The sequence below is a fragment of the Lissotriton vulgaris genome, chromosome 2_1 (assembly GCF_964263255.1).
Source record: "Lissotriton vulgaris chromosome 2_1, aLisVul1.2, whole genome shotgun sequence".
Classification (NCBI taxonomy): domain Eukaryota; kingdom Metazoa; phylum Chordata; class Amphibia; order Caudata; family Salamandridae; genus Lissotriton; species Lissotriton vulgaris.
The window spans coordinates 1,236,361,347-1,236,387,804 of record NC_141687.1 but is presented as its reverse complement, the minus strand read 5'-3'; the positions used below and the strand labels follow the sequence as shown (position 1 = coordinate 1,236,387,804).

At 47.0% G+C, this 26,458-nt stretch overlaps 1 protein-coding gene across 1 annotated transcript in view; it reads right to left on the bottom strand.

Annotated features, from left to right (window-relative positions):
* LOC147732424 (uncharacterized) overlaps positions 1-26,458 on the bottom strand; it is a 2,559,122-nt gene that overhangs the window by 1,566,807 nt on the left and 965,857 nt on the right. Inside the window, exon 45 of the mRNA XM_086954262.1 lies at positions 5,522-5,626. Coding sequence (XP_086810388.1) covers positions 5,522-5,626 — 105 coding nt within the window. The remainder of the gene's footprint in view (positions 1-5,521; positions 5,627-26,458) is intronic.

Below are 26,458 nucleotides of genomic sequence, written 5' to 3'. Positions count from 1 at the left end.
ATACTCAGATGTGAGTCCCTTGCTCATTGCACCATCAGGATTCAAGCAAGCCGGGCCGACGACGGCTGAAATGCCAGAAACGGGTCCCCGAAGCTTGTTTCCTTCCCAGTGTAAGAATTGGCTTGGTAGTTTGGTTTGCCCTGTTCCCATCATGCACTGGGACAGGAACAGACTAATTTGCATATAGCCAGGTTCTGAACTGGGATGGTGCAGTGAGCTAAAAAACGGTGTTGGATCTAGCCCTGATCTCTTGACTGGGTGAGAGTATTCTGCTTAATTCAGAAACTCTGTCCATCACCACCCCTTGTTGTGAAATATTTTGTCCACCCTAAGCGTGGAAGGGTATACTCAGATGTGAGTCCCTTGCTCATTGCACCATCAGGATTCAAGCAAGCCGGGCCGACGACGGCTGAAATGCCAGAAACCGGTCCCCGGAAGCTTGTTTCCTTCCCAGTGTAAGAATTGGCTTGGTAGTTTGGTTTGCCCTGTTCCCATCATACACTGGGACAGGAACAGACTAATTTGCGTATAGCCAGGTTCTGAACTGGGATGGTGCAGTGAGTTAAAAAACGGTGTTGGATCTAGCCCTGACCTCTTGACTGGGTGAGAGTATTCTGCTTAATTCGGAAACTCTGTCCATCACCACCCCTTGTTGTTAAATATTTTGTCCACCCTAAGCGTGGAAGAATATACTCAGATGTGAGTCCCTTGCTCATTGCACCATCAGGATTCAAGCAAGCCGGGCCGACGACGGCTGAAATGCCAGAAACCGGTCCCCGGAAGCTTGTTTCCTTCCCAGTGTAAGAATTGGCTTGGTAGTTTGGTTTGCCCTGTTCCCATCATGCACTGGGACAGGAACAGACTAATTTGCATATAGCCAAGTTCTGAACTGGGATGGTGCAGTGAGCTAAAAAACGGTGTTGGATCTAGCCCTGATCTCTTGACTGGATGAGAGTATTCTGCTTAATTCAGAAACTCTGTCCATCACCACCCCTTGTTGTTAAATATTTTGTCCACCCTAAGCGTGGAAGGGTATACTCAGATGTGAGTCCCTTGCTCATTGCACCATCAGGATTTAAGCAAGCCGGGCCGACGACGGCTGAAATGCCAGAAACCGATCCCCGGAAGCTTGTTTCCTTCCCAGTGTAAGAATTGGCTTGGTAGTTTGGTTTGCCCTGTTCCCATCATGCACTGGGACAGGAACAGACTAATTTGCATATAGCCAGGTTCTGAACTGGGATGGTGCAGTGAGCTAGAAAACGGTGTTGGATCTAGCCCTGATCTCTTGACGGGGTGAGAGTATTCTGCTTAATTCAGAAACTCTGTCCATCACCACCCCTTGTTGTTAAATATTTTGTCCACCCTAAGCGTGGAAGGGTATACTCAGATGTGAGTCCCTTGCTCATTGCACCATCAGGATTCAAGCAAGCCGGGCTGACGACGGCTGAAATGCCAGAAACCGGTCCCCGGAAGCTTGTTTCCTTCCCAGTGTAAGAATTGGCTTGGTAGTTTGGTTTGCCCTGTTCCCATCATGCACTGGGACAGGAACAGACTAATTTGCATATAGCCAGGTTCTGAACTGGGATGGTGCAGTGAGCTAAAAAACGGTGTTGGATCTAGCCCTGATCTCTTGACTGGGTGAGAGTATTCTGCTTAATTCAGAAACTCTGTCCATCACCACCCCTTGTTGTTAAATATTTTGTCCACCCTAAGCGTGGAAGGGTATACTCAGATGTGAGTCCCTTGCTCATTGCACCATCAGGATTCAAGCAAGCCGGGCCGACGACGGCTGAAATGCCAGAAACCGGTCCCCGGAAGCTTGTTTCCTTCCCAGTGTAAGAATTGGCTTGGTAGTTTGGTTTGCCCTGTTCCCATCATGCACTGGGACAGGAACAGACTAATTTGCATATAGCCAGGTTCTGAACTGGGATGGTGCAGTGAGCTAAAAAACGGTGTTGGATCTAGCCCTGATCTCTTGACTGGGTGAGAGTATTCTGCTTAATTCAGAAACTCTGTCCATCACCACCCCTTGTTGTTAAATATTTTGTCCACCCTAAGCGTGGAAGGGTATACTCAGATGTGAGTCCCTTGCTCATTGCACCATCAGGATTCAAGCAAGCCGGGCCGACGATGGCTGAAATGCCAGAAACCGGTCCCCGGAAGCTTGTTTCCTTCCCAGTGTAAGAATTGGCTTGGTAGTTTGGTTTGCCCTGTTCCCATCATGCACTGGGACAGGAACAGACTAATTTGCATATAGCCAGGTTCTGAACTGGGATAGTGCAGTGAGCTAAAAAACTGTGTTGGATCTAGCCCTGATCTCTTGACTGGGTGAGAGTATTCTGGTTAATTCAGAAACTCTGTCCATCACCACCCCTTGTTGTTAAATATTTTATCCACCCTAAGCGTGGAAGGGTATACTCAGATGTGAGTCCCTTGCTCATTGCACCATCAGGATTCAAGCAAGCCGGGCCGACGACGGCTGAAATGCCAGAAACGGGTCCCCGAAGCTTGTTTCCTTCCCAGTGTAAGAATTGGCTTGGTAGTTTGGTTTGCCCTGTTCCCATCATGCACTGGGACAGGAACAGACTAATTTGCATATAGCCAGGTTCTGAACTGGGATGGTGCAGTGAGCTAAAAAACGGTGTTGGATCTAGCCCTGATCTCTTGACTGGGTGAGAGTATTCTGCTTAATTCAGAAACTCTGTCCATCACCACCCCTTGTTGTGAAATATTTTGTCCACCCTAAGCGTGGAAGGGTATACTCAGATGTGAGTCCCTTGCTCATTGCACCATCAGGATTCAAGCAAGCCGGGCCGACGACGGCTGAAATGCCAGAAACCGACCCCCGGAAGCTTGTTTCCTTCCCAGTGTAAGAATTGGCTTGGTAGTTTGGTTTGCCCTGTTCCCATCATACACTGGGACAGGAACAGACTAATTTGCGTATAGCCAAGTTCTGAACTGGGATGGTGCAGTGAGTTAAAAAACGGTGTTGGATCTAGCCCTGACCTCTTGACTGGGTGAGAGTATTCTGCTTAATTCAGAAACTCTGTCCATCACCACCCCTTGTTGTTAAATATTTTGTCCACCCTAAGCGTGGAAGAATATACTCAGATGTGAGTCCCTTGCTCATTGCACCATCAGGATTCAAGCAAGCCGGGCCGACGACGGCTGAAATGCCAGAAACCGGTCCCCGGAAGCTTGTTTCCTTCCCAGTGTAAGAATTGGCTTGGTAGTTTGGTTTGCCCTGTTCCCATCATGCACTGGGACAGGAACAGACTAATTTGCATATAGCCAGGTTCTGAACTGGGATGGTGCAGTGAGCTAAAAAACGGTGTTGGATCTAGCCCTGATCTCTTGACTGGGTGAGAGTATTCTGCTTAATTCAGAAACTCTGTCCATCACCACCCCTTGTTGTTAAATATTTTGTCCACCCTAAGCGTGGAAGGGTATACTCAGATGTGAGTCCCTTGCTCATTGCACCCTCAGGATTCAAGCAAGCCGGGCCGACGACGGCTGAAATGCCAGAAACCGGTCCCCGGAAGCTTGTTTCCTTCCCAGTGTAAGAATTGGCTTGGTTTGCCCTGTTCCCATCATGCACTGGGACAGGAACAGACTAATTTGCATATAGCCAGGTTCTGAACTGGGATGGTGCAGTGAGCTAAAAAACGGTGTTGGATCTAGCCCTGATCTCTTGACTGGGTGAGAGTATTCTGGTTAATTCAGAAACTCTGTCCATCACCACCCCTTGTTGTTAAATATTTTGTCCACCCTAAGCGTGGAAGGGTATACTCAGATGTGAGTCCCTTGCTCATTGCACCATCAGGATTCAAGCAAGCCGGGCCGACGACGGCTGAAATGCCAGAAACCGGTCCCCGGAAGCTTGTTTCCTTCCCAGTGTAAGAATTCGCCTGGTAGTTTGGTTTGCCCTGTTCCCATCATGCACTGGGACAGGAACAGACTATTTGCATATAGCCAGGTTCTGAACTGGGATGGTGCAGTGAGCTAAAAAACGGTGTTGGATCTAGCCCTGATCTCTTGACTGGGTGAGAGTTTTCTGCTTAATTCAGAAACTCTGTCCATCACCACCCCTTGTTGTTAAATATTTTGCACCAACTATTAGGCACAGGAAGGTGATGAACCATTGGCCTCAGGCTAACAGGGAGGAAGAAAGACCCATTAGAATGTGCAACAAAGCCATAAGAATTGGTATGGAAGAGCAGGAAGATGTAGAAGACGTTCTCCATAGGACCCTTGGATCCCAAACAGTACCACCCCGAGTACCGGCTGATGTCCTATTCAGAAGAGCAGTCAGGAACATCATTCCTCATGTGGAGATTTGGGCCAAAGCACCCGTAAACAAAGGAGCCAGTCTGTGTCATCATGAGCAAACTAATACAAGGGTCAGCATATCTCAGAAGGTGAAGGAAAAAGACATCAAAGTGAGTGACTGGATCTTAGTCCGCAACAGAGACGCCGGGGGAAACACTGCCTTCCATTTAAAGGCTGTACTTTTAGAGTCAATCAAAGAAACAGCACAAGGATAACAGCCAAGAGAGGATATGACTTTTGATCTTAAGGGTGTAAGCAGACTGCATTAGGCTCAAACGTCAAGCAGCACTTTGACTAGCCAGATCTCAAGTAGGGACAATCTGGGGACCAGCCAAGCGGTGCCCACTGGAGTGATCTCGACCCCCTGGAACTAACTGAGACCCCGTGCAGCCCCTTACTGAAAATTCCATTTGCAGTTTTGAGAAAAGAATCTTAGGCATTTTACTGTCCCGGCTCTGAGCCTGTACAGTCCTTAATGTTATTGATGTAAGCCTGTATGGTAGGCTAATGCATTTGCATAATGCTAATGCATAATGGTGCATCTTTCTCAATATCTGCTCTTCTTTGACTACTTTGGAAAATACTACAATGTATCGACGAGTGTGGACAAGTTTAGGTTAAAGACTGGAAGGATCCAAACCATCTAAGTGCCCAGTAAAATATATACTTCTTGTCAATTGCATGATAGGCAGTATTTTGCCCTCACATTCACAGTATGCTATGAAAGTCAAAGATTTCATGACCTTCTGAGCTGTGTATATGATATGGCATGGTAATAATAAATATGCAATCTATTTCTGTCACAAACTGCAAAAGGTACCATGTGTTAGAGACAATAGTAAGTACTACAATATAGTTATTGCGCATTGAAGGAGGTAAGTTCAAGTGAGACCTGTGAGTATTTTAACTTTCAGTTTGTACAAAGGGCAGTTCGGAGACACATTAAGCCACTGATATCCAAGTCCCCTGACTCGTATAATCACATCCTTTAATGTTGGAAGAGGCTGATGGGAATGATAAACACATGAGATATAGGAGCTACAGGAAAGCACCAACAAATCCACCTTTACAGTGACAGATTTTGTCTGGGTTTTGAGACTTGCATACATCTTCCCATATGCATTTCAAGTTCACATTCTACAGGTAATATTGCACTAAAGAAAACTTGGCTAAACAGCAATGATGACTTTACCTGATGAGCAATATGTTCCTGAAGGGCAGGAAACACCTTTGTCCTTCTCACTAGGATTCTTCTCTACAGCACCCGCCTTACACCAATATCCCTCAGAACATTCACCTGAAAAGCATGAAACAGACCCATGCACTGTTCAGTTAGAGGACTTACAAAGAACAAGAGGAACTTACAAAAACCTATAAACCAAATGTTAGAAAATATTATAATCCCAAATATTGCTTTGCCTGAAATTACATTGTCCACAAATGATCGCCTCCACTAGACACAATTTACCTCTTATCTGTTGAGGCTTTTTCCACCCCAGTGCTGTGTCCTTAAATTCATGCTTAAGCCTTCCTAACATTTTTTCTTTTTTACCCAAAAGGTATCAAGAAAAAATGTTGCCTCTTTTCCCCACGTGCTGGGGATTCTATAGGTACCCAGGATTTGTGGATTCCCCTGGATGGAACAGAGAAAATATCCAAAATACTGCAACGTTGTGGGTGTTTTTTTATAAAAGGAAAAAAAGTGCTCTGCAAGAAAGCATATTTTTTTCCAAAAACTGGCACCAACAAAAGGGTTGCCGTGCTAGGATCGCCATCTTCTCAGGTTTCGGGAACAAGCAGAGATGTAAAAATACTCAATTTTTGTAACTCAGCTTTTTCATTTTTCATTTAGTCTTTTGTTCCAAATTTTTGGGTTTCTAGCTACTTGCAATTTATGTTGGAATCAAGTGTGAAACCCCTGGATGAACCCAGAAATCCATACTTTTACGAATAGTAGACAAAATCTGAATTTCAGCGAGGCATCATTTGTGTAGATCACTCATGGTTTTCCTAAAGAAATTAATAATTGAAATAAAAAATGATGTACAAAACTAAGAAACAAAAAAACTGAAAAAAAGGTCACAAAGATATACAGTGTGTATTTATTTACCAAAAACACCCAAAATCAGAGTCAAAAACAGATGCAACTTATAATACTGAACCAACCATGCACATGCACCAATTCATATGGTAATGAATCCAATGGAAAAAATGAGTATGAAGGAAACACATGATTATTTATTTTTTTGTGCCTTAATTACTGAGTTGAACAGTACTGAGCACGCAATGTTTTGTAGGAGCTGCAGAGAGTGCATCAGCACCCCACCAATTAATTAAACATAGTAAGGCTCCTGGGTCATTAAATATATGACCCATGGGAGCTTACCATACGATTTTTTTAAGCACTCTGAGCTGGACCTGCATGCTTTTCAGCTGGATAATAGGGCCCGATTATGATGAGATCTATGCCCTCACCTTATGGCCTGAAATTTTTAAAAAGAAATACTCAAAGATATGTTGATGGTTTTTTTCATAAGGCTTTAGTAAAAACAAATATGACAATCACTTTTTTTAAACATTGCAATGTGTGAATTAATATAATGTACGTTTGATTATACATAATGGTGACTTTTTCACACAGGCAAATAGGTCTGTTTTATATATGAGAATTTGCTGATCCATCATAAAGCCATTAGGTCCACTTTTTTATATTGGTGTTCTGATACTTAGACAAAGTCAGCAAGTAAGCCGTATTTGAAATGACATCCTTTATATTCATGACCACACCCTAGCCGCATATAGGTCGATCACTCACCTTACAAGTCGGCTACAAAAAATGTGATTTTTTACCTGCTATACTAAAATGACTCTCCCTTGTACGTTTGTCTCTGTCCTTGTTTATGTTATATGTAGCAAAGCTAGAGGGAATCCCCCTCTTTCATATAATCGCGCCTTAGAGAGTGCGACACATAAACCAATAACACAAACACTATAATTTAGCTTTTTATTTAACTTGCACCTTATACACATACTCACTTGGTCCTGAGGAAAGCCAGTTTTAAATTAAAAAAGGCCTGGCTGAAACATGTAGACCACACAAGACGCAGGAGGTCTCAACTCGCACTCCAATGCGTCTAACTGCCTTTTTATTGCTAACAGGGGACCAGTCATTAAAAACTTATTTATTTACCCTCGGGTACTGGGACCCACTGTATAGCTTTTAACTTCACTTTCTCACTCACTATACTGCACACCCAGCGAATATACCAGCTCCGCAGTAATATGGCGTCGAAGCACACCCGGGGCACATTCGGTGTCACTGTGGTGGGCCCGATGATGAAGCATGCCACCAACCAGGTTGGTGGGTGAGGGCTTCATGAACAAACCAATAGGTTTGCCAGCTTGCGTACTTCTTTAAGTCCCCTTCCCCCCTGTAAACATAGCTAGTCCTATTTGATTTTTACATATAATCCTGGGGATACGGACTAGCTTTTCTAGTCCTCGCTCTCTACTTTGATTTGGTGTGATCCTTTATATTGTAACATCACGTAGTCCGCTGTGCCCATGTGCAGTGTGCCCAGCCTCATACCACTGGTGTGCATAGTGGGTGGTTTGGATGCTGGTGGGGGGTTAGGCCCAGGCCCTGCACCCAACCCCATGCAGAGCAAAGGTTTTGTGCAAATGAAGGTTGTGCACTGTGTGTGGTACGGTGCCAAACCACAAGCACTCTTGGCCAAAGGCCATGCATGCGCTACATTGGTTGGGAGCCAGTGGGGGATGGGGACAAAGCCTCGCCACAGGCCAGACTCCCATGCCTAACCCCACACCACACAAAGTGTTGGCCATCATATTTTACGTTATAAAAACCCTACAAACTCACAGAAAAAAAAGAAAGGCTAAAGATACGTTTAAGTTAGGTGAAAATGTCAGTTATAACATAGCATTTTACATTAACAATATCACTGGTATTCACCAGTTATAGTTATTACACCTAACTATAATTTATGCCCTCACCATGCACTGCTAATTTCCTCACATATTACATCACTCATGACATGGTCTATGACATCATTATTAACATCACAGCAACATTGGAAACAATTTAATTGATGCCAACACTGCATGTGTAAAACTTGGCAGTAAGGGGCAGTAACAACTACAAAATGCCCCACTCGTCAGTAAAACATTTCCATGGCAAGTAGAGCATTGCTTTTTCATTTTTCATTTTAGAAAACAAAATCTCACTTAACCATTGTAAATTTGCCATGTAGCTCCGACATAGTGATTGTTAGACCTGACATCATTGGGGTGAGTCTCCCCTCCATTTTTGACGGATTGCCTCATCTGTTTTGATATGTTTTTGCTGGATTTATGCTTTGGGCACTGTGCCACTGCTAATCAGTGCCACAGTGCAAGTGCTCCCTATGTTAAATTGATATACTAATTGGATTCCATGATTGGGTTATTTGATTTATCTGTCAGCCCCTAGTACAGTCCACCGTGTGTGCCCATGGCTTGTAAATCAAATGCTGATGTCGGGCTTCCAGCACTGGGTGTGCCACCCACAGAAGCAGCTTCTGAAATGTGTATCAGGCCTGCCATTGCAACGCCTGTGTGCAGTCTAGCACTGACATGTCGACTTGGCCAAGTGCACCCACTTGCCAGTCCCTAAACCTTACCTTTGCTTCATATTAGACACCCCTATGGTAGGCCCAAGGACAGGGTGCATTATAAGTATAAGGTAGGACATGCTCTGATGTGTGTAGCATGTTCTAATAGTGAATTACAGCCATTTTCGTTTTTCATTATTGAAGGCTACCTCTTCTCTTAGGCCAGAATGGGCAGTTAGATTATTACATCCTTATAATCCTAACTGACTCAGGGAACATGGTATAAATTTGAATTTAGTATGCCCGAACTCAGAATAATAAAATACATCTTTTAGTGAAGTTTATTTTAATATTCTGTTTGCAAATACCACTTTCAGAAAGCAGGTATTTGATTGACTAACCATTTGAGACTGCCTCTGCTGGGTTGTGTATTCCTTTTCTTGGTTTGTGAGTGACAGGGCTGGGGAATTCCAGGAGACAGGCTGGGGTAGCCCTGTGGTGAATAGTGAGATCTGCATCTAATTGGGAGGGAGGAGTTGCACCTGGGACCTGAATAGGTCTGGGCCTTCCCTCTACAATGCTAGCTCCACCCCCTGTGGCTTGTCTGATGTTCATGCTCTGCACAGTGAAAGGAGAGGAGGAATCATGTCAACAGAGTTCTCCAGAGCTGTATCTTCCCTCCCCTGTGCTGGCTCCACCTCCTGTGGGGCGGCTGATGTCTCTGCCCTGCACAGTGAAAGGAAGAAGAGAGTCATGTAAGCAAAGTGCTCAGGAACTGGTTTGGACTAGGCAGAGAACAAAGGATTTTGGAGAATAAATATTGGGACCCTGATCCCAAGAAATTAGATCACTTCTGGAACAAGAAACCTTCTGCCAGGGAGAAGAACCAAGGAAGCTGCAGGAGTTTGGATTGCCGCTCTGCCAGTGTGCTGTTTGCTGGGTTGGCCTGCAGTGGTTGCTTCATTGCCAAGGGAAAGGAGAAGGAACTTTGTAAGGACTTTCATCTACAGAATATTCTCCAAGGGCTTGAACTGTGCTTGCCTCCTGCTGAAGTCTCAGGGACAAAAGACTCCAGCTCCCTCCTGAATTTCCTTGCTGGGAATCCCGACTCCAGACACTTGCGTGCCGCTGGGAGCTGGAAGCTGGAAGCTGGAAGCGTGTTGCATCGAGAAGAAGCGTGTCGCCGCTGCAGCTGAAATCATCACAACGCCGGAGAAGCGAGCTTTCGTCGCATCTCCCTGGAAGCGTGTGTTTATCGAAGCTGTCTGCTGTTGCATCACCGGAGAAGCGTGACGCCATCAAGAGAGTGGCCATCGCATCACCAGAAAAGTGTGTCGCAGGGCCTGTCGCTGCTCCAAAGTACAGATTTGTCGCAAGGCTGCCAGGGCGTCATCGCATCGTCATCGCATCGCCGCATCAAGGGCGCCATCTTCTCGCAACGCAACCGGATCTTCGCATAGCATCAAGGCGCCATCTTGTGCACCGCAATGGGCCCGCAGGCCGAGAATCTACGCATCACCTCCGCACCGGTAAGGCTCAAGACTAGTCCCCTACTCTGCGCAAGCATTGAGGAAGGACGCAACCGTTCCCCCGGGTCATGGAACCGACGCATCTCCCCTTTTGCGAGCCTTTTGTTCACTTTGCATTACGCATCCAGGTACTTTGTTGAGAACTTTGTCGCATTCACCAACAACTTGAACTAAGAGACTTGAATCATCTTTTAAGCAATCTTAAGTGTAGTATTGTGGATTTTTATCGTTTGTGGTCTTGTGTTTAAGTTTATATAAAGAATACTTATTTTTATAAAACCTGTGTTGTGTCCATCTGTAGTGTTATCACTATATTACTGTGTATATTCACAAATTCTTAACACACTGCCTCTATAATAAGCCTGTCTGCTCATGCCAAGCTCCCAAGGGGGTGAGCAGGGGTTATCAAGGAGTGTAATCCCCTTATCCTGACTTAGAAGTAAGGGTCCCTATTTGGACAAAGGTGATAACCATTGCCAACTAGAGACCCCAGATCTAACATTGGTGGTCAGCATTGAGGATTTGGACTTTGCATTTGTGTTTCATATACAGTGATTGGTGTACACTACTAGTGAGTGCAGAACCAAACGCGCCCACATATTTTTTTTAGAATGTTTTTCCTTGGACTCTTAGTTTTTTCCTGAAAACCCCCAATTTTTACTACCATGGGTAAACCAGCATCTGTTGCATCTATGGATCTTGATTTTGAAGAAGAGAGGTTGGAAACCTACACTGTGAAACAGCTCAAGTATCTCTGCAGGAAATTGAAAGTTGCTAAAAAGGAAAGACTACCAAAAGGTGCTGAGGGCCTGGGTAGGAGCCAGAAATGTCCCTGATCTTGTGGTGGAGCCTTTTGGGGATGCAAATGGGCAAATTGATGGGCCAGAGTTTCCAGCCAGGGGAGGGGTGCCGTCCCCGCCTGGCAGCAGCATCTCTTCCAAAGACCTGTTCCCCAGAGTGTTGGAAGACAGGGAGAGAAGTAGGGCACACAAGCTGGAGATGGCTAAGCTTAAGATGGAGAGTCAGAGGGAAACAGAGAATAACAGGTTGTCTTTGGAAAGAGCGAGAATGAGAATGAAGCATGAGAGAATGTTGAGGGAGTTATAGATCAAGGCCAAGGGCCTAGAAATCAATTCCTCTGGTGGCAGCGCACCATCTGTGCCTTCAGAAGGCAGAGTACATATTCCCAAGGATGTCATCAAAGATTTTCACAAAGGTGAAGATATTGGTAAGTGGTTTGCAGCCTATGAGATAGCAATGCTGGCCCACTGGGTCCCTGCGAAGGATTGGGGAGCAGGGTTGTAGGGCCGCTTTCTGACTGAGGGGAGGGATACTTTGTTAGACCTACCCAGTTAGCATAAGATGTCTTATCATCACATGAAACAATCACTGATGACCAGGAATGGGTTAACTCCAGAGCTCTATAGACAGAGGTTCAGGAATTGTAAGAAACTGGAGGGAACCACTTGGGTAGAATATGTGTCTTTCTTTTGCAGAGCTATGGATGGTTGGGTGAGGGGCAGCAATGTTGATAATTTTCAAGAGTTCTAGGATTTGATTGCTAGGGAGCACTTGTCTGCTAATTGTTTTCCGGAGCTATGCCAGCACCTTATTGATAGCAAGTTGACTAATCCTAGAAAGCTTGCTGAAGAGGCCGACAGCTGGGTCAGTACCAGTGTCCACAAGGGTCTTGTGGGAGACTCTTCCAAAGATGGGCAGGGTCCCCAGCAGAAGAGTGGGGGGGGGGGGACAAGGGTAAACAGAGGTAGTTCCAAAAAGGTCCCCAAAGTAATTCCGAAGGGAACCAAGGTAAGGGTTCCCAGCCTTCCCCTAAGAAGTCCGGACCCCCGACAGGTAAACCTGTTCATAGGGGGCCTGTTACCTGCTTGTAAGCAGGTGGGACACCATTGGTATGATCCCCAGTGTCTACATAAAGGACAGTATGTGCCACCCCGTGCACCACCCTGTCAGCTGGCCAGTGTAGCCATGGGTGGGGAGGAGATGGGTGCCCAAGGTGAGGGGGTCCCTCAGAAATGTCCCTTGTCTCATTAGGAGACTTTGAGATGGTCCCTAAAACTCAGCTGCCTGAGTACACTAAAAAATACAGGCAGTGGGTGACCATCAATGGCCATAGAGTGGAGGCTCTGAGAGACACAGGAGCAAGTGTGACAGATGTCAAGTGTCACTTGGTCTCTGAAGAGCAGGTAGTCCCTCATGCATTCTTCCCAGTTGTTGCCGCTGACAACACAGAGAGCCTTGCAAGGTGGCTCAAGTTCCCTTTGAGTGGGGGGTCTTTGGTACTCTTCAAGTAGCTGTGAGACCATCCATGCCTGTTGATTGTCTGTTAGGCAATGATTTAGAAAGTTCCCCTTGGGTTAAGGTGGAGAGGAGGGTGCATTTAGAGATGTTGGGTTTGCCTGAGTCAGAGAGCCTTGCAAGGTGGCTCAAGTTCCGTTTAAGTGGGGGGGGGGTCTTTTGTACTCTTCAAGTAGCTGTGAGACCATCCATGCCTGTTGATTGTCTGTTAGGCAATGATTTAGAAAGCTCCCCTTGGGTTAAGGTGGAGAGGAGGGTGCATTTAGAGATGTTGGGTCTGCCTGAGTGGGCATGTGTTTCCACTCGGTCTATGGCAGCTAAGGGTGTTCAAGAGACCCTGGAGCCTGAAAGTATGGCCCAGGGACCTGCCTTAAAGAGAAGAGGTAGGGGGTGTGGGAAACCAGCCCCCATTGTTCCCACGGTCCAGGAGGAGGCAGACCTTGAGGGGGATGCCCTGGAACCTACAGGGGAGCAAGTTTTTGAACTGAGGAACCTACCTGAGCTGACCCATTGGCAGCAAGAAGGGGGTCCCTCCAGGAGGAATTTTGTGAAGAGCAGCAGAAGTGCTATTCTCTTGTGGGTTTTGAGACAACAGGCCACAAACCAGGCAGCAGGTGATCAGTCTGGATCACATTGGATCTACTGGGAGAATGGTCTCCTGTATAGCGACCCTAAGGTTGCTGAGCCTGGGTCAGCCTCTGTGCTGGTGGTACTCCAGCGCTTCAGAGCCTTCCGACTGGGTTTGGCTCATGATGTTCCTTTAGCTGGTCATCTGGGGCGGAACAAGACCTTTGAAAGGCTTGTCACCCACTTTTATTGGCCCAAGATGCGGAAGAGTTCAGATACTCATTGTAGGACCTGTCAAACTAGCCAAACAAGTGGAAAAAGTGGGAGGAGGCACAAGGCCACTCTCCAACCTTTCCCTGTAGTCAGTGCCCCCTTTGAACGGGTGGGCATTGACATTGTGGGGTCACTGGACCCCAAGACAGCCATGGGCAACAGGTTTATCTTGGTCTTGGTGGACCATGCTACCCGGTACCCGGAAGCCATTCCACTCAGGACAGTGACGGCCCCATGGTGAAACGTGCACTGATGTGGATCTTCTCCCGTGTGGGGTTCCCCAGAGAGGTTGTGTCTGACCGAGGTACAAACTTCATTTCTAATTGTATGAAGTCTCTGTGGAAGGAGTGTGGTGTTACCTACAAGTTCACCACTCCTTACCACCCACAAGGTAATGGGCTGGTTGAAATTTTCAACCGGACCCTCAAAGGCATGATCATGGGTCTTGAAGAACCAATGAGGCGTAAGTGGGACGTTCTCTTGCCATGCCTTCTGTTTGCCTACCGTGAGGTGCCACAAAAGTCTCTAGGGTTCAGCCCTTTTGGGCTTTTGTATGGTCACCCGGTAAGAGGACCTTTGAGATTGGTCAAGGATGGCTAGGAGCAATTTCCAAGGAAACCTCTCCAGGATGTATATGGCTACATGCTGGCCTTCAGGAACCAGACTTGGCGTTTCAGAGATCTCGCTCAGGTGAATCTGGAAGCCAGCCAGGAAGAGATGAAGCGGTGGTACGACCAGAATGCCACTCTGATTGAGATTCAGCCTGGACAGAAAGTTTGGGTCATGGCCCCTGTGGAGCCTTGTGCGCTCCAGGACAGGTGGACGGGTCCATATGAGGTGGTGGAGCACAAGAGTGATGTCTCCTATCTGGTGAACTTGCGGATTCCCCGGAACCCTTTGCGGGTCCTGCATGTGAACCGCCTGAAGCCCCACTTAGAAAGGTCCGAAGTGAGCATGCTCCTAGCGACAGATGATGAAATGGAGGAGGCGATCGAGCCTCTTCCTGACCTCCTGTCTGCAACAGAGCAAGATTGGTCAGTGGATGGTGTCAGCCTCTCTGCCACACTGACCCCTGATCAGCAGCAAGATTGTCGCCAACTGTTGGGGCAATTCTCTGATCTATTTTCCTTGGTTCCTGGTGTCACAGAGTGGTGCGTCCATGATGTGGACACTGGTGACAGTCCTACTGTGAAGCACAAGGCTTACAGAGTGACTGACAAGATTAGGGCTTACATTAGGGAGGAAATCTCCAAGATGTTTGCTTTAGGGGTCATTGAGCCCTCCAACAGTCTTTGGGCCAGCCCAGTGGTCTTGGTCCCAAAGGCTGCCTCGCCGGGTGCCACACCTGAACTCCGGTTCTGTGTGGAATACAGAGGGATCAATTCAGTCACCAGGACTGATGTACACCCCATCCCCAGAGCTGATGAGCTCAATGATTGGTTATGGGCTGCACGGTACCTCAGCACGTTTGATTTGACGTCTGGGTACTGGCAGATCGCCTTGACTGATGGGGCTAAGGAAAGGTCAGCATTCTTCACACCAGATGGGCACTACCAATTCCGGGTTATGCCCTTTAGGATGAAGAATTCCCCTCAACCTTTCAGAGGTTGGTCAACTAGGTGTTTGTTGGGCTGGAGGATTTCAGTGCCGCCTACCTGGATGACATTGCGGTGTTCAGCGCCAGTTGAGAAGAACACTTGTAGCACCTCTGGGAAGTGTTGATGGCGCTGCGAAAGGCAGGCCTCATGATCAAAGCAAGTAAGTGTCAGATCGGGCAGGGCTCCATTGTGCACGTGGGTCACCAGGTAGGAAGCGGCCAGGTGGCACACCTACAACTCAAGATTGATACCATCCTGGCATGGGAACCCCCACAGACTCAGACACAGGTGAGAGACTTTTTAGGACTCACGGGGTACTACAGGAGGTTTGTCAAGGGGTATGGCAACATTGTTGCACCCTTGACTGAGCTGACTTCCAGGAAGCAGCCCAAGAAGGTGAACTGGACTGACACCTGTCAGAAGGCTTTTGATGCTCTGAAGACTGCCATGTGCACAGCACCCGTGCTTCAGGCGCCCAACTTCTCAAAATAATTCATTGTACAGACAGACGCTTCGGAGCATGGTGAAAATGGCCTAGACCAACCTGTAACCTTCATCAGTAGGAGGTTACTTCCATGGGAAACAGAGGTGGAGTGCAATTGAGCGTGAGGCATTTGCTGTGGTCTGGGCACTGAAGAAGTTGAGACCATACTTGTTTGGGACTCACTTCCTGGTTCAAACCGACCACAGGCCCCTCAGATGGTTGATGCAGATGAGGGGTGAGAACCCAAAGTTGTTGAGGTGGTCCATTTCCCTACGGGGTATGGACATTACGGTGGAACACCGCCCTGGTATAGAACACGCCAACGCTGATGGTCTGTCCAGATTTTTCCGCATTAGTGAAGAGAACTCCCAAGGGGAAGGGTAGTTCTCCCTACATTTCAGCTGGAGGGGACAAGTGTTAGACCTGAAATCATTGGCGTGAGTCTCCCTTCCATTTTTGACGGTTTGCCTCCTCTGTTTTGATATGCTTTTGCAGGATTTATGCTTTGGGCACTCTGCCACTGCTAATCAGAGCCACAGTGCAAGTGCTACCTATGTTAAATTGATATACTAATTGGATTCCATGATTGGGTTATTTGATTTATCTGTCAGCCCCTAGTACAGTGCACCATGTGTGCCCAGGGCTTGAAAATCAAATGCTGCTGGTGGGCTTGCAGCACTGGTTGTGCCACCCACAGAAGCAGCTTGTAAAGTGTGTCTCAGGCCTGCCATTGCAAGGCCTGTGTGCAGTCTAGCACTGCCATGTCGACTTGACCATGTGCATCCACTTTCCAGTTCCTAAACCTTCCCTTTGCTTCATATTAGACACCCTATGGTAGGCCTAAGGGCAGGGTGCATTGTAAGTATAAGGTAGAACATGCTCTGATGTGTGAAGCATGTTCTAATAGTGAAATACAGCCAATTTCGTTTTTCACTATTGAAGGCTACCTGTTCTCTTAGGCCAGAATGGGTAGTTAGATTATTCCATTCTAATAATCTACGGAATATTCTCCAAGGGCTTGAACTGTGCTTGCCTCCTGCTGAAGTCTCAGGGACAAAAGACTTCACCTCCATCTCCCTCCTGAATTTCCTTGCTGGGAATTCTGACTCCAGACACTTGCGTGCCGCTGGGACCTGGAAGCGCGACGCATCGAGAAGAAGCGTGTCGCCGCCGCAGCTGAAATCGCAACGCCGGAGAAGCGAGCCTCCGTCGCATCTGCCTGGAAGCGTGTGTTCATCGAAGCTATCTGCTGCCGGAGAAGCGTGACACCATCAAGAAAGTCACCATTGCATCACCGGAGAAGAGTGTCGCAGGGCCTGTCGCGACTCCAAAGAACAGAGTTGTTGCAAGGCTGCCAGGGCATCATCCTATCATCATCGTATCGTTGCATCAAGGGCGCCATCTTCTCGCATCGCAACCGGATCGTCGCATCGCATCAAGGCACCATCTTGCGCACCGCAACGGGCCAGCAGGCCGAGAATCTCCGCATCACCTTCGCACCGGTAAGGCTCACGACGAGTCCCCTACTCTGCGCAAGCATTGAGGAAGGACGCAACCGTTCCCCTGATCATGGAACCAACGCATCTCCCCTTTTGCGAGCCTTTTGTACACTTTGTGTTACGCATCCAGGTTTTTTGTTGAGAACTTTGTCGCATTTACCAACAACTTGAACTAAGAGACTTTAATCATTTTTTAAGCAATCTTAAGTGTAGTATTGTGGATTTTTGTCGTTTGTGGTCTTGTGTTTAAGTCTATATAAAGAATACTTATCTTTATAAAACCTGTGTTGTGTCCATCTTTAGTGTTATCACTATATTACTGTGTATATTCACAAATGCTTAACACACTGCTTCTGGGATAAGCCTGTCTGCTCGTGCCAAGCTACCAAGAGGGTGAGCAGTGGTTATCAAGGAGTGTAATCCCCTTATCCTGACTTAGAAGTAGGGGTCCCTATTTGATCAAAGGTGATAACCATTGCCAACTAGAGATCCCCAGATCTAACAGTGATGGAGCTGTTCATCAAACTTACAATGCTTTGACAGGAACTGTTGCAATGGCAGTTCCTGCCAATGCAGGAAATATGTGTCAAGCCGGTGGTGTCCTGTTAGGTGCCATGTGGGCACCGCACAAAGAATCAAGGTCATTGCGGGAGGCACTGTGTGTCAAATATAGCACCTGACATCTGCAGCACTGAATTATCGGCAGGTGTAAGGCCGTTGCACTCAAGAAGAAGTGTCAGATACTCACCTGAATGTTGAACTTAGCCCAATCATGCATCAAGTATCCATGGGGGCACGGGATTGACCTGCGATCTGCAGTCTGCTGCCCAAAAGAGGTATCTCTCAAGAAGAAACTTCCACTGCTACAGCAATACTTTGAGTGACACGCTGCATGGTTAGCTCCTGTGCAGTTCCTGAGAAGTCTGCTGCTTGCTGCCAGAAGGCTCCTGTTGCCACTGAGATTCCCACTGCCGCGGGAGGGATAAATGCAACCGCCTCACTGCTACTAAGAACATGGTGAGGGAGTGACCAAGTCTAGGTCCGAGTGTGCTAAGCCTAGATCAAAAGGGTGGGGAGAAATAGCTGCACCCACTGATTCATCTCAAATGCTGAACCTGAGGTGTGGACCCACAAGAGACAGGTGGATGAATAGTCAGCAGAAGCTTTGAGTGCAACGACCCTCACCTGTGAAACAGGTATTAATGCATTATTGATTGTGTAGTGGAATTCTATGATTTGTGTGTAGTAAAGTTCTTGTCCTTTCTACAAAGAGAAGTATTAAGGTGGACATTAATAATATTGCATTGCTAGTGAAGGGGGTGTTATGTAATCTTGAGCCTAAGTAACCCCCACATTAACGCCACTCAGAAACCAGTGACTGCTTGCCCTAACTATTGAGAGTCAAGTATGGAAAGGGTTGTACTTGACCAGACTGCAGACCCATAGTATGGCAAACCCTGGGACCTCAGTGGTAAAAGGCCTCAATCCCCACGGTTGTGGTCCAGTAACCCAGGCCTGTTCTGTGGCATCCTGAATGGGATCTCAGACTCTTGGTCAACTTTTATCAGGAAACATGCCCATACAAAACCTTTATGTATGTATGCTTAAATAAATAAATCATTTATCACCCACCATACAAAACGCTCATAATTGACACTATCTAGTTTATTCATTGCCTAATCTCATCGAACCTAGTGTGGAAGCTAATCCCAAATGTACAATTTTAGGTGACAAATTATTTTTGAATAATTATGATTTATTTTGTGAACCTAGTCGTAAATGATGAACTATTAGTATTTCACTTGAAACAATTTTTTTATACATTTAAAATGTGTATTAATGTAGTTTAGTTGTGCAGCATAACAACAGAGATGACATTTAATTAATATGGATGCTGTCTTGATGTGTTCTGTTCATCTTGCCCCCACCCATTATTCCTCCCCATCAATGTCCCTCTGCATGTCTTCTCTCCCCACAGTCTTCACAAAGTACAGGATAGCACAGGATGTAACTGGTTTCCTTAGAGAGCATTTATTGTGAATGAAACTTTCTTCGTGTTCTAAAGGTTTCCATCCCAAAAATAATTCCATATTGGTTTCCTATGTGTGCCTGCTAGAATATACTGGTCTATGGGATTTAGTTTGACAATGTTTCATATTTTGTTGTGCATCTCTGAACAGCAACAGCACAAAAGCTACTAGTGCTTTTTTTAAAAATAGGTCAGTATTATGTGCCTGATGATCTGTATCCTGATCTGCCCAATCTGTGTTATTATTAGTCATGCCATGCTTAATTTGCAGTTCTTGCTTATTACCTATTCATACAATGCCCCTTAGTTTTTGGGTTGAGCCAGGGTTTTTATTTTTCCACTAAGGATGACACTGAAGACTCCTTGGCATAATTTCTGAATTTCTCTATAATTTGATATTTTTGTAAAACCCTTTAACTTTTTCATGATCTAGAACTAAGTTATTGAGTGGTCCCAGGTACTATTATATTACTAAGCTAAAGTAATGTTGGGTCCGATGTTGAGGAGTGTTTACTTTAGTTCTAGATCAGTATTTTGTGGAGCAAATCTCTGAAGGTAATGTTTTGGGGTATCTAATAGTTTGGGGTTCTGGGTTCCGCTCCTACAAATAAAATGGTGGCAGAGGATCCTCTTTTGTAGGGGACCCCCAACAGATTCTCCCTAGGTATCTCAGTGCTTAATGCCCAGTCCGAGGGAGAAATTCGTTGAATACATTACATACATTACATTACAATACATTACATACATTACATTACGTTTTTTGAATTCCGCCAAAAGTTCTGGTGCTGGAGATTCCTGAGATGTGATTTGCTCTGCATTTCGGAACAAATCAGAGTGAAAGCATGAATAGGTTGAACTGGTTAATGTATGGTGCATATATTTGTGATGCATGTTGAAGTATGTGTTTGAGAGAAGGATTTCTTTGTCTTTTATGAGTTGTTTGGATATGCAATGATGATTGTGGGTTAAATAGGCGAATGGATTACTGTTGCATTGATGTATTATTCATATTTGTAAATCCATTTGAACCTCTACTGGTTGGTTTGATTATCTGATTGTTCTAAATCAAAGTGCTCGGGACATATTGGTTTCACTTGTCTATATAAAGTGGTATTTAGAGCGAGGTGCTGCATACACCTTCATGGGGTTCTGAACTAACAACTTTTCTTTTTCAGGTGTGTACTTTATTTGAGTTGGTTATTCCTTATCTTGAGTGCACAAGAGCAAGTGCACTGGCTAGGTGCATTGCATCTCCACTGCCTCAGATGCTTTAAAGTCCCTGATATCATTCAGTATGGTTAGTAGCATTTTTTGAATTGATGCTTCTTCTCCTCTCAGCCCTTCTCTTAAAGTCTCGGACAGTGACTCCACTGTGTTTTCAGTGCTTGCTTGCCACCTGCGCAGTGCAGCCAGTGAAAAATGCTTTATACCAAGGGTACTTTGAGTGGGAGGAGTGACTGTACAGGCTTTTTGTAGAAGATTTGTTGCATCTTTTGCTACCAGGCCAGCTTCAACTTCATTGTGGAGTTGCGATGTATCTGTAGGCTTACTCACAGTCTGATGTTTTGGAGGTTTGTAAAAGAGAGGGTATTGCTTTGGGCTAAGTAGAGCTTCACTATTTGCATTCTGAGTCTCTTCACTTGTTTTTAGAGCTATGCTTCTGTGCACCCCCATCTGACCATCTGGTGATTGGCAATTTTTATATGAACCATTTTCTATTTCCAGATCCAACATGCACTCTTCATCCTCCGATTGATCAATGGGGTTATTTTGCCCATGCTGTTTTCCTCTCTCGGCTACTGCCTTGGCCTTCAGTTCCATCTATATTGTGTAGTTCTCTGTCCTCTTTTTACTCCTCTTGGGGCTGGTGAGGGTGTGGTTGCCTGACCTGACATCACTGATGTTTCCTTTTCTTCTACTGGTTTGGGTTGTTTTGTGTGTATTTTGCTTTATGCGCAGGGAGGGGACATGGCCACTAACAAGCCCAAACTGTAGGTATACTATACACACCTATAGAGGCAGGCTATAGGAGGCTAGCCAGTATTAGGTCATTATGATCCAGATTGAGAACAATTCAGCCTATACATTAGTTGCTGATTTCTCCCATATTCACTTGTGTGTTTATAATCCTCACAGTGGTAAAAAGATTAATGAAAAAAAATAAAGGAATCAGTGAGTAGTAGTGAGCAGTAACGCAGTAGTGCAGTGGACTGAGAAGTAATGTATGTGATGATGAAATAGTTGATATAGAATACTGTCTGGCACTGAACCAACTATCTCTGTGGTTTGCCAGTAAGTATTCCCCCCCCCCCGCTGGACCAACAAATGAAACACCTTTGCAGCACCTTTTGGACTTAATTGCCACTTTACTATTCCGCCAGAGAGTCTCTCACACTGCCTGTCACACTGTTGTTCCTGTGAGCGTTAGCTGCTGTTATTGTGCTGTCTCCACTCCTTCCCCTTTCTTACCTCCAAGCAGAAGCAGAGCCGGTGGCCCGAACCAAGACTGGAAATGCCCTGTGGAACCGATAGATCAAGGGCTCTTCACAGCGGGCTGGGAGCGTCAGCCACAACGTAGAGGTGAAGCTGTGCAATACGTCGGAGCAGAGGCAAGTGGAGACCAGTGGTATCAGCGAGGACAACAAAGCCAGACCCATCAGTGTTCAGCCATCCCCGTCCTTGTCATCAATGATGGCGTAATGGCACGACTGCAGAGCGGGACTCAACAGGCAGCACACAAACATTTGTCCCCCATCTGCCATCAACGCCGATAGCAGAAAGCAGATCTATGAGCGTCTGTCGGCATCATAGTACCATCATGGCAACACTCCCCACCCCCAAGCACATATCATGCATGCAAATAATGAAAAAAGTACAAGATTACAACATTCTCACCATGCTTCCTACCACCGACCACGCCGGGTAAGCGGTAGGGTGGGAGACGGCGTGTCCCGCGAGGCAGCGGCTACGCGTGTCCGGTGCGATGACAAAGAGGTTGTCAGCGTGGTGAGGGGGACATATATACCCCTCACCCCGCCTTGCGCACCGGACATGACGCAGCACTGCCCGCACCCAGGAGGGGACTCCCTGAGAGTCCCTGCCCCCTTAGGAGGAAAGGTGGGTGTGGTGTGCCAGATGGCACTAGAGGGCCGCCGTCTTGAGTGACCTCCTGCTGTGGCCTCGGGCAGCCGCATAGTACCATCATGGCAACACTCCCCACCCCCAAGCACATAGCATGCATGCAAATAAATACGCACCACACAAATTTTGTTATTGGGAAAAACTGCTGCAGGTTTATTACATACAACGTTGTGTAATATGGTGGGTTATTTTACAGGCGATCCAAGGTCAGGCAGCATTCTCGCCACCTGCCCGCCTGACGAGCCAAGCAGCACTAGGGCGAACCCAATCTGTGCTACCCCTTCTGTGATCCTCATCCCGGATCACGTGACACCTGGTCCCTTATTACTCACTCCCCTTTCAGGGCAGAGCATAGCAAGGCAAGCCCCCGGTTGTTCAGGCCCACAACCGCCCGAAGGACAAACAGGGCGCCAACACGGTTTCCAGGAACCTCCCATGAGGCTCCTGGGCTCTGGCTCTGGCACCCCTATGTGCCGTGCAGAGGTACCCTTCTGTACCCATTTGCTTCCAGATCGCCCTGTAACTTCGCCACAGCTCTGGCGGCGGCCACCGTCGCCGACCGAGCCACCCACCAAAACCGCTCCATTCTCACCTGCAACTTCTCATATACAGGCCCCCTGCCAACATGGGAAGAAGATCCCATCTCTATCCCAACAACCCTTGACATTAGACCACCAGAGTCCAGTGTGAATGCCTTTCTGGCAAGTGAATTTGTGCCAAGCTGATCACACCTGGCTGCCATCCAAATAGTACAGTGTGTCTTGCACACCTGTGCCCCACATCTAAAGGGCAGCAGCCCACTTGTTAGCTGACCGCTCCCACACCTGCCTGCCTACTAGGCTGTTGGGGTGAAAAGGATTATACTTTAGCATTTGCACAGTCATTCTGTTTTCTAAATCATGCCGCACCTGGTTGTCCATAACTATAAGTATGTGACAAAGGGCAAGGGATCGTCAACTCAGCTACCTCTGAGGTGAATCCTTCTTGGCCTACCGACTCACAGAATGTCTGGATTATACTGTGCCCACTGCCGGTCATATGGTGCCTACCTTTGAGGACCGACTAAGTCCTGCTTTCACCCTCCCTAGTATATTCACAAATGGGGAGTCGGGGGCTTCACCTGCCCACATTGAGCAGCCCCAGGGGTAGGAATGTAACCTGCCCTGTGGAATATAAATTCTTGTAGCATACTGGACATGCCACATGCTTTATTACATAGTCTTTCGTGCTTGACACCTTGTAGTCCCCATTTCTTGGGACGGCAGAACAGGATGACCTGGGACAGTCCGCTTGGTGTGCCACGATAAACCAGTGGTCATGAGGACCCAAAAAGCACCCCATTCCCATCTGGGCGTACCTCAAACTTGAGGATGACTTCACACAGCTGTAAGGCCATAGAGCTACATCTTACCTATTTACTGGTTGTTGCCACTTGGCACTTTTCCGGTTGCAGCACTGTGTTTTAGTGAAGCACGCAGTATGTTACCCATTTGCTGCATCACCATACAACACCGCCTGCCTTCATGTGCTATGTTGTAAGTATTAGGTGCCTAACTTCTCTTCCCCTTGAAAAGATATCACCTGCAAGGCCAAAGGCACGCATGGATTAACCTATTTACTGGGTCTTGCCACATGGCACCCTTCTGGATGGTGATGCGAAACTTCCCACCCAGTCTAGCGTTGCCGTTACCCCACCTGTGTCCCCTGACTCACCCTCCATCCTCCTGTGCAATAGTCATGCTGCTAAGGGGGGGCACTCACTTCCACATCCCTCCTATCCTGCCATACTGTTGCCTGTTCAGTTCAATCTGTGGTGACCGCCCCCAGCTTTCCCAGGCAGCTTGCTGGCAGTGTGAGCTGTTGCTGGCATTGATGGTATCTCACGCTTGTGGCTCGTGCCTACCACAAATTTTAAATTAACATAATACTAGGTATTTGAAATGACTATTCACAGGTAATAGAAACTCTCACATGTGCGGTTGCTGTGACCAACAAGGGGATGAACAGGATGTGTTGGGGGGGCCTCCCCTTACCAGTCTTTGCTGTAGTTTGAGGTGTAGGCTGAAAATGTTCCTATGGAGCCTCAAGCATCGAGCTTGACGAGCAATGGCGCTTAGCAGGGATCCAGAAGGTCCGTCAGATGGAGGACCCCTAGTGCCTGAACTATGCCCCTATCGGACCAGTATGTGTGTACTATCAGGTACCTAAAGCTTTCTTCTATCTCAAGCAAGGAATGGCCACCCACAGATCTCAATCGTTCCAGATTAGCATTGTCTTCTTGCCAAGTTTAGCAAGGCTAAATTATTACTTGATGTTGAGTATGGGTCCTGCCAACACTTGATAGACATGCTTGCTTCCTTGGTGTAGGTGATGCAGCCAGCATATACGAAGCTAAGGGATCCTGCTCTGTGGACCCGTGGCTGCTTACCTGGCATTCCTATTCACCCAAGGATAACTCAGGCAACTCTGTACATCCAAATTGATGGGACTGTGTAGGAACTGACTTGAGGCTTCACCTGCACAAGGGACCCAACAGGCAGGTTGGCCCTGATTAACCTTGTGTTCTGGTGCCAGATTTGGGAAAGCGTTTCCCATGTTCTGTGAACTACTGTGCTGTTGGAATGGTAAATGTAAGGAGGGGATACTAACCTGCCCCAAACTCTGCGGCCACAACAGCCCGCACAAGCTTGCGAAAACATCGAAACGCTTGACAAACAATCAAACCGCCTGCAAAACCCAGGGGCCATGCAACCAATCTTTGGCCTGTAACTATGCACTGATAATGGAAAACTACTACACCTTCAGTAAATGTGAAATATTCTGACCTGTGCCTCAACTCTAGGCCATAACGATTCAGAAAAGGGGGTGGTGATGGACAGAGTATCTGAATTAAGCAGAACACTCCTACCCAGTCAACAATCAGGGCTTGATCCATCACCGTTTTTTAGCTCACTGCACCATCCCAGCTCAGAACCTGGCTACATGCAAATTAGTCTGTCCCTGGCCCAGTGCATCATGGGAACAGGGCAGACCAAACTACCAAGCCAATTCTTTTACTGGAAAGGAAACAAGCTTCCGGGGACCGGTTTCTGGCATTACAGCCGTCTTCGGCCCGGCTTGCTTGAATCCTGATGGTGCAGTGAGCAAGGGACTCATGTCTGAGCATACCCTTCCACGCTTATGGTGGACAAAACGATTCAGAAAAGGGGATGGTGATGGACAGAGTATCTGAATTAAGCAGAACACTCGTTAATGAATGTATGCGATTTTCTCAAAGAAGATGGCCCGTTACGCTCCGCTCCTTCCCTGAAAGTTTCGGGGGGATTCATGAAGCGGGGGCCGAGAAAAAAGGGGGGTCCCAAAATGTGTTTTCCCCATGCAATTTTCCATAGGACATCTAGACAAGACTACAGCCTGAACCGATGAACGGATTTACACCAAACTTGGCAAAATGGTGGAGACTGGTACGCAGCAGAGTCTTATGTTTAAATGGTGTAAATCGCTCCAGTTTCTGAGAAAATTGAATTTGAAAAATATATATATCTATAGGCATTGCACCGTGAGTGCACTGTAAGCTTACTGTACTCTGTACCTTCCCGAGTACGAGCTGCATGCTGATTGGCTGCCACTGTCTGTCAACACTCCAAAACAGAAATTGTTGGCAGCCATCTTGTGCCTCGGTAGACTGAGGCACAGGAAAGCAGAAAAACAAACGTGTAGAACTCAAAAAGGGGACAGGGTAGAAGTACCCTGACCCCCTAGGCCTGCTCAGGAGGTCCCACAAGGACCCCCCAGGCCCAAAAATCACAGGGGCGCACGCACCGTAAGCATACGGTGCACGTACGGTGCGCGCACACCGCGATTTGGGGGGGCCAAGCACCCCTGGATGAGGTCTGGGTCTCCCAACCTTTTGCTAATGTGTACCAGGGAGCAGACAAGTCAGTGGGCACGAAGGAGGGGGAACAGTATGACCGCTACCTGCCCATTCTAGGATACTGGGAATGCCTGGTGTTCCTTACTACACCGTTGCCCCTTGTGCTCTAAACCAGTGTTACCCCCAACCACTTAAGTACAGCGCACTTT